The sequence below is a fragment of the Chrysemys picta genome, unplaced genomic scaffold (assembly GCF_011386835.1).
Source record: "Chrysemys picta bellii isolate R12L10 unplaced genomic scaffold, ASM1138683v2 scaf1665, whole genome shotgun sequence".
Classification (NCBI taxonomy): domain Eukaryota; kingdom Metazoa; phylum Chordata; order Testudines; family Emydidae; genus Chrysemys; species Chrysemys picta.
The window spans coordinates 1-13,000 of record NW_027054371.1 but is presented as its reverse complement, the minus strand read 5'-3'; the positions used below and the strand labels follow the sequence as shown (position 1 = coordinate 13,000).

The 13,000-nt window shown below is 50.5% G+C and overlaps 1 protein-coding gene across 1 annotated transcript; it reads left to right on the top strand.

Moving 5' to 3' along the window:
* Positions 1 to 441: 441 nt before the first annotated feature.
* On the top strand, positions 442 to 12,555 carry LOC135980046 (alpha-mannosidase 2C1-like). Its single transcript, XM_065580131.1, has 8 exons — positions 442 to 650; positions 6,633 to 6,758; positions 8,375 to 8,498; positions 9,124 to 9,194; positions 9,689 to 9,866; positions 10,314 to 10,503; positions 11,911 to 12,017; positions 12,394 to 12,555. The coding sequence occupies exons 1-8, from the start codon at positions 550 to 552 to the stop codon at positions 12,538 to 12,540; spliced, it is 1,044 nt and encodes a 347-aa protein (XP_065436203.1). The 5' UTR covers positions 442 to 549; the 3' UTR covers positions 12,541 to 12,555.
* The last annotated feature ends 445 nt before the right edge of the window (positions 12,556 to 13,000 follow it).

Here is a 13,000-nt window from a genome sequence, read left to right as displayed (position 1 = left end):
CATTAGGAAAAAGTTCCTAACTGTCAGGGTGGTTAAACACTGGAATAAACTGCCTAGGGAGGTTGTGGAATCTCCATCTCTGGAGATATTTAAGAGTAGGTTAGATAAATGTCTATCAGGGATGGTCTAGATAGTATTTGGTCCTGCCATGCGGGCAGGGGACTGGACTCGATGACCTCTCGAGGTCCCTTCCAGTCCTAGAATCTATGAATCTATGAATCTATAAGGCCAGCCCTGACAGCTGGGCCTGGGGGAACCTTCCCCAGAGCAGTGTGAGGGACCCCACAGGGGTGTGCATCCTGCTTTCTCCCCGCAGCGTCTGCAGGGGGAACCCGGGCCAGGAATCTGGGACAGGGGAGCGGAGGCGGAGCCGGACTGCCCGTTGCTGGGCGACAGGGAGAGGCGGGACCCAGGCCCCGCCCCCGGGGCGCTCACTCCCCACCGTACCCCGCCGGCCCCGCACATGCGCAGTAGCCCACAGGTACAGGCTCCCCGTTGCCGGGCTCCGGAGTTGTGGCTCGGCCCGTGTCCGAGCTGCTCCGCGGGGCCATGGCCGGGTCCTTGGTGCTGAAGGGGCGGCGCACCGCGCTGGAGCGGGCCGAGAAGTTGCTCTCCGAGCACTGCTTCCCCGACTGCAACCTCCGGGGCAGGTGGGAGCCGGATCGGTCCGCCGCGAGTTCCGCCCCCTCCGGGCGGGAAACAACGGCCCGCGGGCGTCCCCCGGGCCGGACCTGCGCTCCCGCTCGGGGCAGGGTCCAGCCGCCCCCAGCCCCTGCGGCGGGGCTTGCCCCCCTCCCCCACTCAGCGCCGTCACTTCTAGCGCCTCCCCCCTCCCCCCCGTGCCTGGAGCGGCCCGGCCCGGCGTGCCAGGAGCGAGGTGGGCGCGGGGCTGGATCGGGACGCTGGCGGGGGGGGCGCGCGAGCGAGCGAGAGGGGGGGCGCGCGAGCGAGCGAGAGGGGGAGCGAGCCCCGCTGGCCGGCGGGGACCCGAGCCGCCACCGGCCCCTGGTTCCTGCTGGCCCGGCTGTGGGTCTGCCTGAGAGTCGCAGTGACTCCAGCCGTGCCCCGGGGAGGGGGGCGATCGGGAGGGGTGTCACTGCTCTGAAAGCTTGGAGCAGGCTTGGGTTGTCTGGGTGTGCGAAGGGATACTTGTAAGATCCTTTATTGTGCGTTTAAAATTAAAGGCTTTAAAAATCAAAGGCTGCTGCTCTTTCTTTCCCCTTTGCTGTTTCAATCTGCAGTTAGGCTGGTCAGTTTCAGGTTTGCTGCTTCTTTCTCTCCCATTCTGACAATTCTTTTGGGTTTCTCACAGTGTAGGAGGAGGTTCTCCTTTTCACCCTGTGGAGCACTCATAACAGAGATCCTCTCACAGACCCATCTGTCTTACCAGCACCGCAATCTTCATGTTATTTAGCTCTCACATAGTTAAACAAAAATACTATTTTCATAGACCCTACCATGACTGCATCTGTTCCTGGCATCTGTCACGTAAATCCTTGCTCCTGCAACTGGCTCTGCTCAGGAGGACCCCAGCGTGGAGACTGAGCCTCATTGAAGTTAATGGGGCTTCTGCGTAGCAACGGCAGACAATCGTTTTGCGCCTTTTTTCAGCCCAGACGCCATAGCACTGGGATCATGGAGCCCGCTCAGATCATCACGGCAATTATGAGCACTTTAAACACCACGCGCATTATCCTGGAGTATATGCAGGACCAGAACTTGCCAAGGCAAAATCAGATGAGGAGGCGATGGCAGCGCGGTGACGAGAGTGATGAGGAAACAGACATGGACATAGACCTCTCACAAAGTACGGGCGCCAGCAATGTGCAAATCATGGTGTTAATGGGGCAGGTTCATGCCATGGAACGCTGATTCTGGGCCAGGGAAACAAGCACAGACTGGTGGGACCGCATAGTGTTGCAGGTGTGGGACGATTCCCAGTGGCTGTGAAACTTTCGCATGCGTAAGGGCACTTTCATGGAACTTTGTGACTTGCTTTCCCCTGCCCTGAAGCGCCAGAATACCAAGTTGAGAGCAGCCCTCACAGTTGAGAAGCGAGTGGCGATAGCCCTGTGGAAGCTTGCAACGCCAGACAGCTACCGGTCAGTCGGGAATCAATTTGGAGTGGGTAAATCTACTGTGGGGGCTGCTGTGATCCAAGTAGCCAACGCAATCAAAGAGCTGCCGGATCAAGGGTAGTGACTCTGGGAAATGTGCAGGTCATAGTGGATGGCTTTGCTGCAATGGGATTCCCTAACTGTGGTGGGGCGAAAGACGGAACCCGTATCCCTATCTTGGCACCAGAGCACCAAGCCAGCGAGTACATAAACCGCAAGGGGTACTTTTCAATGCTGCTGCAAGCACTGGTGGATCACAAGGGACGTTTCACCAACATCAACATGGGATGGCCGGGAAAGGTACATGACGCTCGCGTCTTCAGGAACTCTGGTCTGTTTCAAAAGCTGCAGGAAGGGACTTTCTTCCCAGACCAGAAAATAACTGTTGGGGATGTTGAAATGCCTATAGCTATCCTTGGGGACCCAGCCTACCCCTTAATGCCATGGCTCATGAAGCCATACACAGGCAGCCTGGACAGTAGTCAGGACCTGTTCAACTATAGGCTGAGCAAGTGCAGAATGGTAGTAGAATGTGCATTTGGACCTTTAAAAGCGCACTGGCTCAGTTTACTGACTCGCATAGACCTCAGCAAAACCAATATTCCCATTGTTATTACTACTTGATGTGCGCTCCACAATATCTGTGAGAGTAAGGGGGAGACATTTATGGCTGGGTGGGAGGTTGAGGCAAATTGCCTGGCTGCTGATTACATGCAGCCAGACACTAGGGTGGTTAGAAGAGCACAGCAGGGCGTGGTACGCATCAGAGAAGCTCTGAAAACCAGTTTCATGACTGGCCAGGCTACGGTGTGAAAGTTCTGTTTGTTTCTCCTTGATGAACTCCCCTCTTTACCACCCCCCTCCCCCCCGGTTCACTCTACTTCCCTGTAAGCTAACCACTCTCCCCTTCGATCACTGCTTGCAGATGCAATTAAGTCATTGTTACTTCATATTCATGCATTCTTTATGAATTCATCACACAAATAGGGAGATAACTGCCAAGGTAGCCCTGGAGGGGTGGAGGAGGAGGGAAGTGTCGGGTGGGGTGGGGGAGGAGATAAGGACAAGGACACACTGCACTTTAAAACTTATTGAAGGCCAGCCTTCTGTTGCTTGGACAATCCTCTGGGGTGGAGTGGCTGGAGGCCCCCCCACTGCATTCTTGGGCGTCTGGGTGAGGAGGCAATGGAACTTGGGGAGAAGGGCTGTTGGTTACACAGGGGCTGTAGCGGCGGTCTGTAATCCTGCTGCCTTTCCTGCAGCTCAACCATGTGCTGGAGCATATCAGTTTGAAGCTCTGGCTGCCGGAATATCGACTCTTGCCTTCTGTCAGCAAGCTGATGCCACCTATCCTCTTCAGCCCGCCACTTGCTCTCTTCAGCCCGCCACCTCTCCTCGCGTTCATATTGTGCTTTCCTGCACTCTGACATTGTCTGCCTCCACGCATTCGGCTGTGCTCTGTCTGCGTGGGAGGACATCTGGAGCTCCGAGAACATGTCATCCCGAGTGCGCCTTTTTCGCCTTCTAATCTTCACTAGCCTCTGTGAAGGAGAAACATTTGCAGCTGGTGGAGGAGAAGGGAGAGGTGGTAGTTAAAAAGACACATTTTAGAGAACAATGGATACACTCTTTAACGTTAAATCTTGCTGTTCACATTACACAGCACATGTGCTTTCGTTACAAGGTCGCATTTTTCCTCTTATATTGAGGGCCTGCCGGTCTGGTGTGTGAGATCACTCACGCAGTGCCAGGCAACAGAATTCGGCTTGCAGGCAGCCATGGTAAGCCACAGTCTTTTGGCTTTTTTAACCTTCATAACATGTGGGAATGGTTTCAAACAGCAGCACCCTCATTTCCCATACCAAGCGGCCGTTGGGTTGGCCATTTAAAATGGGTTTGCAGTGTAAAAGGAGGGGCTGCGGTTTCCGGGTTAACATGCAGCACAAACCCAACTAACCCCCCTTCTTTCCCCCCCACACCCACAGCGGGGAACATTTCTGTTCAGCAGAGCAGGAACGGGCACCTCTGAACGTCCCCTTAATAAAATCACCCTATTTCAACCAGGTGACCGTGAATGATATCCCTCGCCTGAGGATAACAGAGAGATAAGGAATGGATGTTGTCTGCATGCCAGCAAACACCGGGACCGTACGCTGCCATGCTTTGTTATGCAATGATTCCAGACTAAGTGCTACTGGCCTGGCGTGGTAAAGCGTCTTACCATGGAGGACGGAATAAGGCAGCCCTCCCCAGAAACCTTTTGCAAAGGCTTTGGGAGTACATCAAGGAGAGCTTTCTGGAGATGTCCCTGGAGGATTTCCGCTCCATCCCCATACACATTAACAGACTTTTTCAGTAGCTGTACTGGCCGCGAATGCCAGGGCAAATGAATCATTAAACATGCTTGCTTTTAAACCATGTGTAATATTTACAAAGGTACACTCACCAGAGGTGCCTTGTGTGCCCTCAGGGTCTGGGAGCATGCCTTGGATGGGTTCGGGGGTTACTGGTTCCAGGTCCAGGGTGAAAAACATATCCTGGCTGTTGGGGAAACCGGTTTCTCCACTTCCTTGCTGTGAGCTATCTTCAAGGTCTTCATCATCATCTTCCTCATCCCCAAAACCCGCTTCCGTGTTCCGTGATTCTCCATTGACAGAGTCAAAGCACAGGGTTGGGGTACTGGTGGCTGCACCCCCTAACATGGCATGTAGCTCAGCGTAGAAGTGGCATGTCTGCAGCTCTGCCCCAGACCTTCCGTTTGCCTCTCTGGTTTTGTGGTAGGCTTGCCTTAGCTCCTTAATTTTCACGCGGCACTGCTCTGCGTCCCTGTTATGGCCTCTGTCCTTCATGCCCTTTGAGACTTTTTCAAATGTTTTGGCATTTCGTTTACTGCTACGGAGTTCAGCTAGCACTGATTCGTCTCCCTATATGGCGAGCAGATCCTGTACCTCCCGTTCGGTCCATGCTGGAGCTCTTTTGCGATCCTGGGACTCCATCATTGTTACCTGTACTGTGAGCTCTGCGTGTTCATCTGGGCTCTCCACCACGCTGGGCAAACAGGAAATTCAAAATTTCGCGGGCCTTTTCCTGTCTGCCTGGCCAGTGCATCTGAGTTGAGAGTGCTGTCCAGAGCGGTCACAATGGAGCACTCTGGGATAGCTCCCGGAGGCCAATACCGTCGAATTGCATCCCCACTACCCCAAATCCGACCCAAAAAGGCCGGTTTCAGCGCTAATTCCCTCGTTGGAGGTGGATTAAAGAAATCGATTTAAAGGGGCCTTTAAGTCGAAAAAAAGGGCTTCGTCGTGTGGACGGGTCCAGGCTTAAATCGAGGTAACACTGCTAATTTCGACCTAACATCGTAGTGTAGACCAGGCCTAAGACTATGTCACTCTGCTGCTTCAGGAGTGGAATTTCTGTCTGGACTATAAATTTCCTCTTGATGCTTTAAATCATAATGTGACTATTACTGCTCAGCTAGTGTCTGTAAAATCTGTACAAGTAGATAACTGTACCATGGTATCGCTATATGTAGTTCATGTGAGTACACTTAGGGACAGATCCTCAGCTGGTGTAGATTGTCATAGCTTCATCCAGTGCTAATATGGGGAATACTGCTGTAACCTTTGCTTGCAAAGGTATTTGTAATGCTTTGAATGGGGGCTCCTATCATTTAAATAGAAAAGAACAAAAGGGAAACATTGTTATGAAGAGGATGGTGATCAATTGTTCTCCACATCCACTAAAGATAGGACAAGAAGTAACGGGCTTAATTTGAAGCAAGGGAGATTTAGGATGGACATCAGGAAAAATTTTTCTAATTATAAGGATAGTTAAGCTCTGGAACAGGTAACCTAGAGAGGTTGTGGAATCCCCATCACTGGAGGTTTTTTAAGAACACCTTGGACAAAGACCTATCAGGGATGGTCTTCTAGGTTTACTTGGTCCTATCTCAGCACAGGAGGCTGGGCTAGAGGTCCTTTCCAGCCGTACATTTCTATGATTGTGTGATTTGTGGGAACAAAGAAAATCTCCATGGGTTGGCACTTGCGGTAGTGAAAATATACAAGGCAGATACAGGTGTTCTGCTGCTGATGGTGACCACATGCCACGCTGGGCACCCAGGTTTATTGTCAGGCTAACAAGAAACAGGATTGTTAGTTTTTTAAAACATTGGGGTTTTTTTAAACTGAATGTTTCTGCAATGGTGAACCACTGGGGAAAAAACAAGCGTGACAAAGCTTTAGCCTTCATCGGGAGATTGGGAGACAGATAAGGGTGGGAAGGGATAGCTCAGTGGTTTGAGCATTGGCCTGCTAAACCCAGGGTTGTGAGTTCAATCCTTGAGGGGACCACTTGGGGATCTGGGGCAAAACCAGTATTTGGTCCTGCTAGTGAAGGCGGGGGCTGGACTCGATGACCTTTCAAGGTCCCTTCCAGTTCTAGGAGATGGGATATTAAAAAATCCTCGTACCTTGGGGTGATTGGCTTTATTGCCTGTCATCTTTACTGCAGGCTGTTCGGGGACACCTGCCCCCTGGTGTCTCTCTCCTGCTTCCAGACCCCTCAGCGAATCCCACATGATGAAGCTGTCAGACAAGAATTCAGACCTACGAAAGTTGGGGACTCCTTTGGACCCACGTAAGTACCAGCCTTAGAGGAACAAAGTGATGTGAATTGATTTTTAACTGCCATTTATTTAAATGAGGAAGTGATGTGAAGTCGCTATTGTTTTTCCCCTTGAGGGACACAATGAGCTCTGTGTGTGAGATTCCATCTTTACTCCCCAGGTGCTGCAGATTAATCAGTAGGACTGTGTGCAACATCTGTGTGTATACAACTTATTTTTTTTCTACACCTAAAGATATCTTTAGCACTTTAATTTCAGGTTACTTGTATGCATATTAGCTAATCCTCACAAACCCCGGATGAAGTAGGACAGAAGATATATAATCCTTCCTATTTTACATTTGGGGAGAAACTGAGGGATGGAGAAGTTAAGTAACTTGACTGAGGCCGCATGACAAGTCAGTGTCAGAGGCAGGACTAGACTGCAAGCCAGGCACTCTGAAATCTCTTTGTTCAGCCATCTACCTCACTCTTTTGGATTCTTTCAGCTCCATGTTTAGAACTTTGATTTTGATTTATGTGTTGGACCTATCGGCAAATCTCCAGGCAGAACAGAAGGCCTGTGATAATGCTGGGGCAGTTAAAGGAGGTATCATAAATACCTGTTTCTTGAGTGCTTGTAATTTGGTTATAAAAGTAAACTCCAGACTAAAACTTGACCCAAAATCTCTGGAAGCTAATTACCTGTCTCTGTCCATCCTGAGCCCCTCTCCTTCAACTTGACTCCCATGACAGCAGTCCCTGTGGAATACTTCATGTTAGGCTATGGAGGTGCGGGGAGTGGATCTTTGAGACTTGGGCCTTCATGAAATAGGGTTTATTTCATCCCTTTTCTCCCCTTCTGAGGCCTTTTCTTTGCCTGGTGGGTAGCTGCTCTATCCCTGCAGTCACAATTCTCTCTATTCTCGTTCCATGCTGGTAATGTGAGACCCCCTTTGTGCACCTCTTCTGCTTCCAGCATGGCAGCTCCTTTGTCCTCATGGAATTGCCACCTACAACACTGCCAAGCCCTGCTGCACTGGGGAATGCTGTGGAAAAGAGAGCTGATCTCAGTGTCCTGATTTCTCTGAGAGAGCAGGTCAAACTACTGCTAGATAGCTGCCTGATCCACCCAACAGCTGTCTGAGATGCCCTGGCTCTTTGGGACCTGGGTGGAATGTGTGGGTGTCTCAATCCAGTTCCTAGGCAACAGGTGTCTGTACTGTAAAAGCGCCTCTAAACTTTCCCCCCTTGATGATCTTCTGACTGAATGAGCCATAGAGAACAAACTGCCTGTCGATGTTCCTGGTGGGTCTGGCTTGATGTGTATGGGTGGAGGCTGAGCGTACTTGTACTGCTGCTGACCATGCCCTATCGTACCTGATCTATACAGAGCAGATCTCTGTTTATGGGGCTGTCAATTGAGCATCTTTCACTCTTAGGAAAAAATAAAAGCAAGCCCTGGAGGGATTGTTTCCTGTGTGTGTTTGTGCATTGGTGTCTGTACATACTATGTGATTTCCCCACAGACCTCCTTAGAGATTCTGCTGAGGCTGTAGTGTCTTGTGCATGTTAACCTTTCATAGGGAAATGCTTAATCATTAATGGCTCAACATCAGTTCAGAAGTGTATGTGCCTGTCATTTTTAGGTGGTGGACCTGCTGGTTTAAAGTGGAGCTTAGCATCCCCAGAGAATGGGCGGGGAAGGAAGTGCATCTCCTGTGGGAAAGCGATGGGGAAGGGATGGTGTGGAGGGATGCGCAGCCGGTTCAGGTAAGAGGAAGTGCCTGTGCCAATGCTAGATTTTTATGAAGTATGTCGTAGACAGTGCTGCAATCAATGCTGTTTCCATGACATGTCCTGTCTCAGCCCCTTATAACGGGGCTGTAGGAATTCCCTGCCATTTGTTACATGGTTTGAATCAGACTGGATTTTAATTTCCTCTAATTATATAGCACTTCCCTGTTTTGTGAGGTTTTTAATCCAATATTCCTGACCGTTGGTCTGTGGCATGGAATACCCATGGGATTGGTATTAACGCTGGGGTTGCAGCAGCTCTCCAGGAGAAGCCGACCCTTTCCACGATGTTTTTCGTGTGTGTTTGATGGGGGCATGGAGACATGTCCTAGGGAGTTTGAGCAAAATCTTCATTCAGCAGGGTGCTGCAAATGGTCTTTGTACTAGTTCCATAGGCAAACAGTGAGCACAATCTCAGTACGCACAACTCCATGGTAATCTGCCATGTGTCAGAAGGGGCCCCTCTGCTGATATGTATCAACAAGTCATGGGTTAGTGATGCAGAATGGCAGCTGTTCCCATTGAACCTGTGTTAACATCTCTGATGTGAGTGTTGTCATGGAGCTATTTTAACGTCCCTCCTCCCTGTCATGACACACAGGGTTTGACTAAAGAAGGGGAGAAGACCAGCTATATCCTGACAGATGGCCTCAAGGAGACGGAGCCTCACAGGTAAGCATTGATGCTTGCTGAAATTCAGGAAACCCCCACCCTGCACTGGTTGGAGGGCCTATGAGGTACTCTTGGCACAGCCACACCACACAGGGAAAGTGCCCAGGCCTCTCTGCTCAGAGCTGTGAGGACCAGTGATGCAGCATTGTCACCTATTGGCTGCTCAGCTCGTGAGGTAACATCAGGCAGGATACAATGACAAGGTTTATTGATTGCTGTGCTTCAGGGTGTGAGTTACTCACTAGCTAGGATCAGGAAGAAATTTGTCCCATGTGGGATAGTGTTGCACAGTTAGGTAGGTGTAATATGTCTGTCTCTGAAGCACTGGCCACCATTAGAGACAGGATACCAGACTAGACAGGCCACTGGCCTGGCCCGGTCCGACCGTTCCTGTGCTTTTGGCAGATCTTGTTTCCTAGTCTCTACGCAGAGAACACAGTGAGTTGCGCATTGATCTCTGGTGACTTCTGTTTCCATTTTTCTCATTTCTACAGTCTGACTGTCTACGTGGAAGTTGCCTGCAATGGTCTCTTTGGGGCTGGAAAAGGCAGCCTGATTGCACCTCCTGACCCTGACAAGAAGTTCACCCTGAACAAGGCAGAGCTTGTGGTCTTTAACAGGGATGTCCATGAGCTGCTGGTAGATTTTGAGATACTAGTGGACATGGCCAAGGTAAATACTTTAGTCCGCTGTCTCTTTTATTCTCCAGCTCCTCTACTTCCCTCCTCTTCCTTTTTTCATGACTTTCCCTTGATTTGGCCTCTTTCCCCCAGCTCTACCAAAAAGACCTGAAGGAGTAAGCATTTGCCATTGTAGCTTGTGTACAACTGGAAGTGTCTCTTTTGTCTCATCATGCCAGCTAACAACTGCAGCCTCTGAGTTCCAAAAAAGCGAAATTCGTACACCAGGGGAAGGAAACACCACCTCTGCGTCTATATTGCCTCAGGCTACACGTGTCATTGGTAGAGAGGTGGGAAGTTGGTAGGACACAGCTAATGGGCTGTCCACATGTGCAGCAGTTCAGTGTGCTATCCGTCACCTTGTATAGACTCTCAACCTGTCCAATATGAGAGTTGCTGAGCTAAGTGTCTCTCTCTTCTCACTCTTGCCCTCCCTCAGCTCCTTGGGGAGGAAAACCAGCGGAGCTTCCAGGCACTGTACGTGGCCAATCAGATGGTTAACCTGCTTGATGTCACGGACTCCTGTACCTTCCCTGCAGTGCGTCACCTCGCCTCTTCCATCTTCAGCCAGAAGAATGGCGAGAGCCAGCACACCATCCATGCTATGGGCCACTGCCACATCGATTCTGGTAAGAATGGGTCCAGGGGATGCGTGCTTACTGAAAGGCCTGTGGGTGGTTAGGGCTGGCCAGTGATGTTGGGTACTGCCAGAGGGGAGCAGTTCTCAGCTGAGCAGGCACTGAGTGTTCTGTAGAAGTGATGCTCTGAGCCTCTAGGGGAAGGGACAGGGAAATCTCAGTTATCAGCTACAAAATGTATGTAGCCGTTTCAGCCTGGCTGGAGATGGTGACTTACCACAGGGCTGGAAGGCATCCTTTACAAAGGGGCATGTCAAAGCCTTCCATGCCCATTCCTTACTTCCTTTGCCTGGCCCCTAGATTTCAAATTCCCAGTGGGGTTTTCCCTAGTCACGCTATTGTGGGAAAAGGAAGTGAGGTATCCAGGACAGGCAGCAGCCCCGTGATCTGAGGACTCTTCAGGACTTACTGCCATGCTTCAATCCATTGACATTTTAATAGTGTGATTTTCCCATGTCTTCACATCCCGCAGTGGTTGATTCTTGTAAAGGCAGCACAGCTTGGATCCCGGATGAGTAGGGCCATATCAAATTCACAGTCCATTTTTGTGGACTAAGCTATGACTTCACGGTCATAGCATTTTAAAAATCTTGAATGTCACGATTTCAGATATTTAAATCTTAAATTTCACGGAGTTGTAACAAAGCATGAATATGTATGGAAAAACGGCAAAATACAAACATGTAAAGCCCTTAAGTCAGTGTTTCTCAAACTGGGGGTCCCAACCCAAAATAGGGTTGCAAAGCTATTGTAGGGGTGGTCGCGGTATTGCCACCCTTACTTCTGGCTGCCTTCAGAGCTGGATAGCTGGAGCAGCGCAGCATTCAGATCTGGATTCCTGGCCAGCAGCCGCTGCTCTCTAGCTACCCAGCTCTGAAGGCAGTGCCACCAGCAGCAGTAGCGTAGAAGTAAGGGTGGCAAAACCATACTATGCCATCCTTATTTCTGTGTTGCCGCTGGCAGCGGCACTGCATTCAGACCTTGGTGTCTGGCAAGCAGCTGCCGCTATCCGGCCACCCAGCTCTGATGGCAGCATAGAAGTAAGGGTAGCAATACTGCAACCCCTATATAACAGATTTGAGACCCTCTTTTGGGTTGGGACCTCCCATTTGAGAAATGCTATGTACTTGTATATACTTTTGCCCTATAATATAAAAGAATATAGTACAGGATAAAAGTACACAAAAGATCGAAGTTTACGGGGGAGACCAGATTTCATGGTCTGTGACACGTTTTTCATAGCTGTGATAAGGCTCAGCTGTGTCTTTCCAGCCAGGAGAAGGCAGCACAGAATGGGCATTGGCAGGTGGCAGGCTGTGTGTGTATATAAAACAATGGCCATTTAAAATGGAACGGCCATGTGGCCACAGTGAGCTCAGCCTGCTTCTGTCCCTGCAGCCTGGCTGTGGCCATACGAGGAGTCTATCCGCAAGTGTGCTCGCAGCTGGGTGACCGTCATACGCCTGATGGAGAAGAACCCGGAGTTCACGTTTGTCTGCTCGCAGGTGAGTTGTCATCTTCTGCTCCCAGGTGGGCAGCAAAACTCTTGAAGCAAAGACAAAAGGAAGGTTAGTGCATATTCGAAGGAGCATGGTAAGTGGCTGGGAGGGGGGCTGCTATGCAAGGGACTTCTCTATCCCTGGTCTCCAAGTTGCTTCTACCATGCTCCCAACCCCAGATGCCAGGTGCAGATTTCAGCCCAAGCCTCCTACCTGGCAGCAGAGAGCTGTCCTGCCAGGTCTGGGACCAGTCCTATTTGCACTGAGCTCCAATGCCTGCTAAAAATTCAGGTTTGCAGCTGCTGTGAGCCAGAAGCTTTAGACAAATTGGATAATCTCTAGAATAGTCTCCGGGTGCTTTATGGCTCGGTCTTCTTTGCAGGCCCAGCAGTTTGAATGGGTGAGGAACTGGTATCCTGGGTTGTACGCTCAGATTCAGGACTATGCCAAAGAGGGACGATTCATACCTGTTGGTGGCACCTGGGTAGAAATGGTAAGATCACAGCAGCCCTTCTGCATCGCCCTCTGAGTCTTCTCTCTAACAGATCAGTTACTGAGTCTCAGATGCCTTCTCTTAACATATTCTTTTGCTCAGACCCTCAAGGGAAATCGTGGGAGGGGTTTTGGAACCCAGACCCTAGCCTGGGGATCCCTCCCCTCTGGAAACGTAACCCTAACCCTACCATTTGGAACACTAATGGTACCTGAAGACCACTACCCTTTAGAACCCTTATCCTAGCTCAGGGACCCCTACCTTTGGGACATTAATCCTAGGCGTTGGGGCCTAGTACAGTGACCCCTACCCTTTGGGACATTAATCCTAGGTGTTGGGGCCTAGCACAGTGACCCCTACCCTTTGGAAACCTAAATATATCCTGGAGAGCCCTATACTCTGAAACCCTAACCTTTGCCAGGGGAGTCCTATGCATTGGAAACCTAAATATAGTGTGGGGAGCCCTCTCTGTTGGAACCCTAATGCTACCTTGGGG

Coding starts and splice junctions, on each gene's coding strand:
- LOC135980046 (XM_065580131.1), top strand. CDS start 550: ATGGCCGGGTCCTTGGTGCTGAAGGGGCGGCGCACCGCGCTGGAGCGG. Junction 9,867..10,313: donor TACTAGTGGACATGGCCAAG/GTAAATACTTTA, acceptor GCCCTCCCTCAG/CTCCTTGGGGAGGAAAACCA. Junction 12,018..12,393: donor TCACGTTTGTCTGCTCGCAG/GTGAGTTGTCAT, acceptor TCTTCTTTGCAG/GCCCAGCAGTTTGAATGGGT.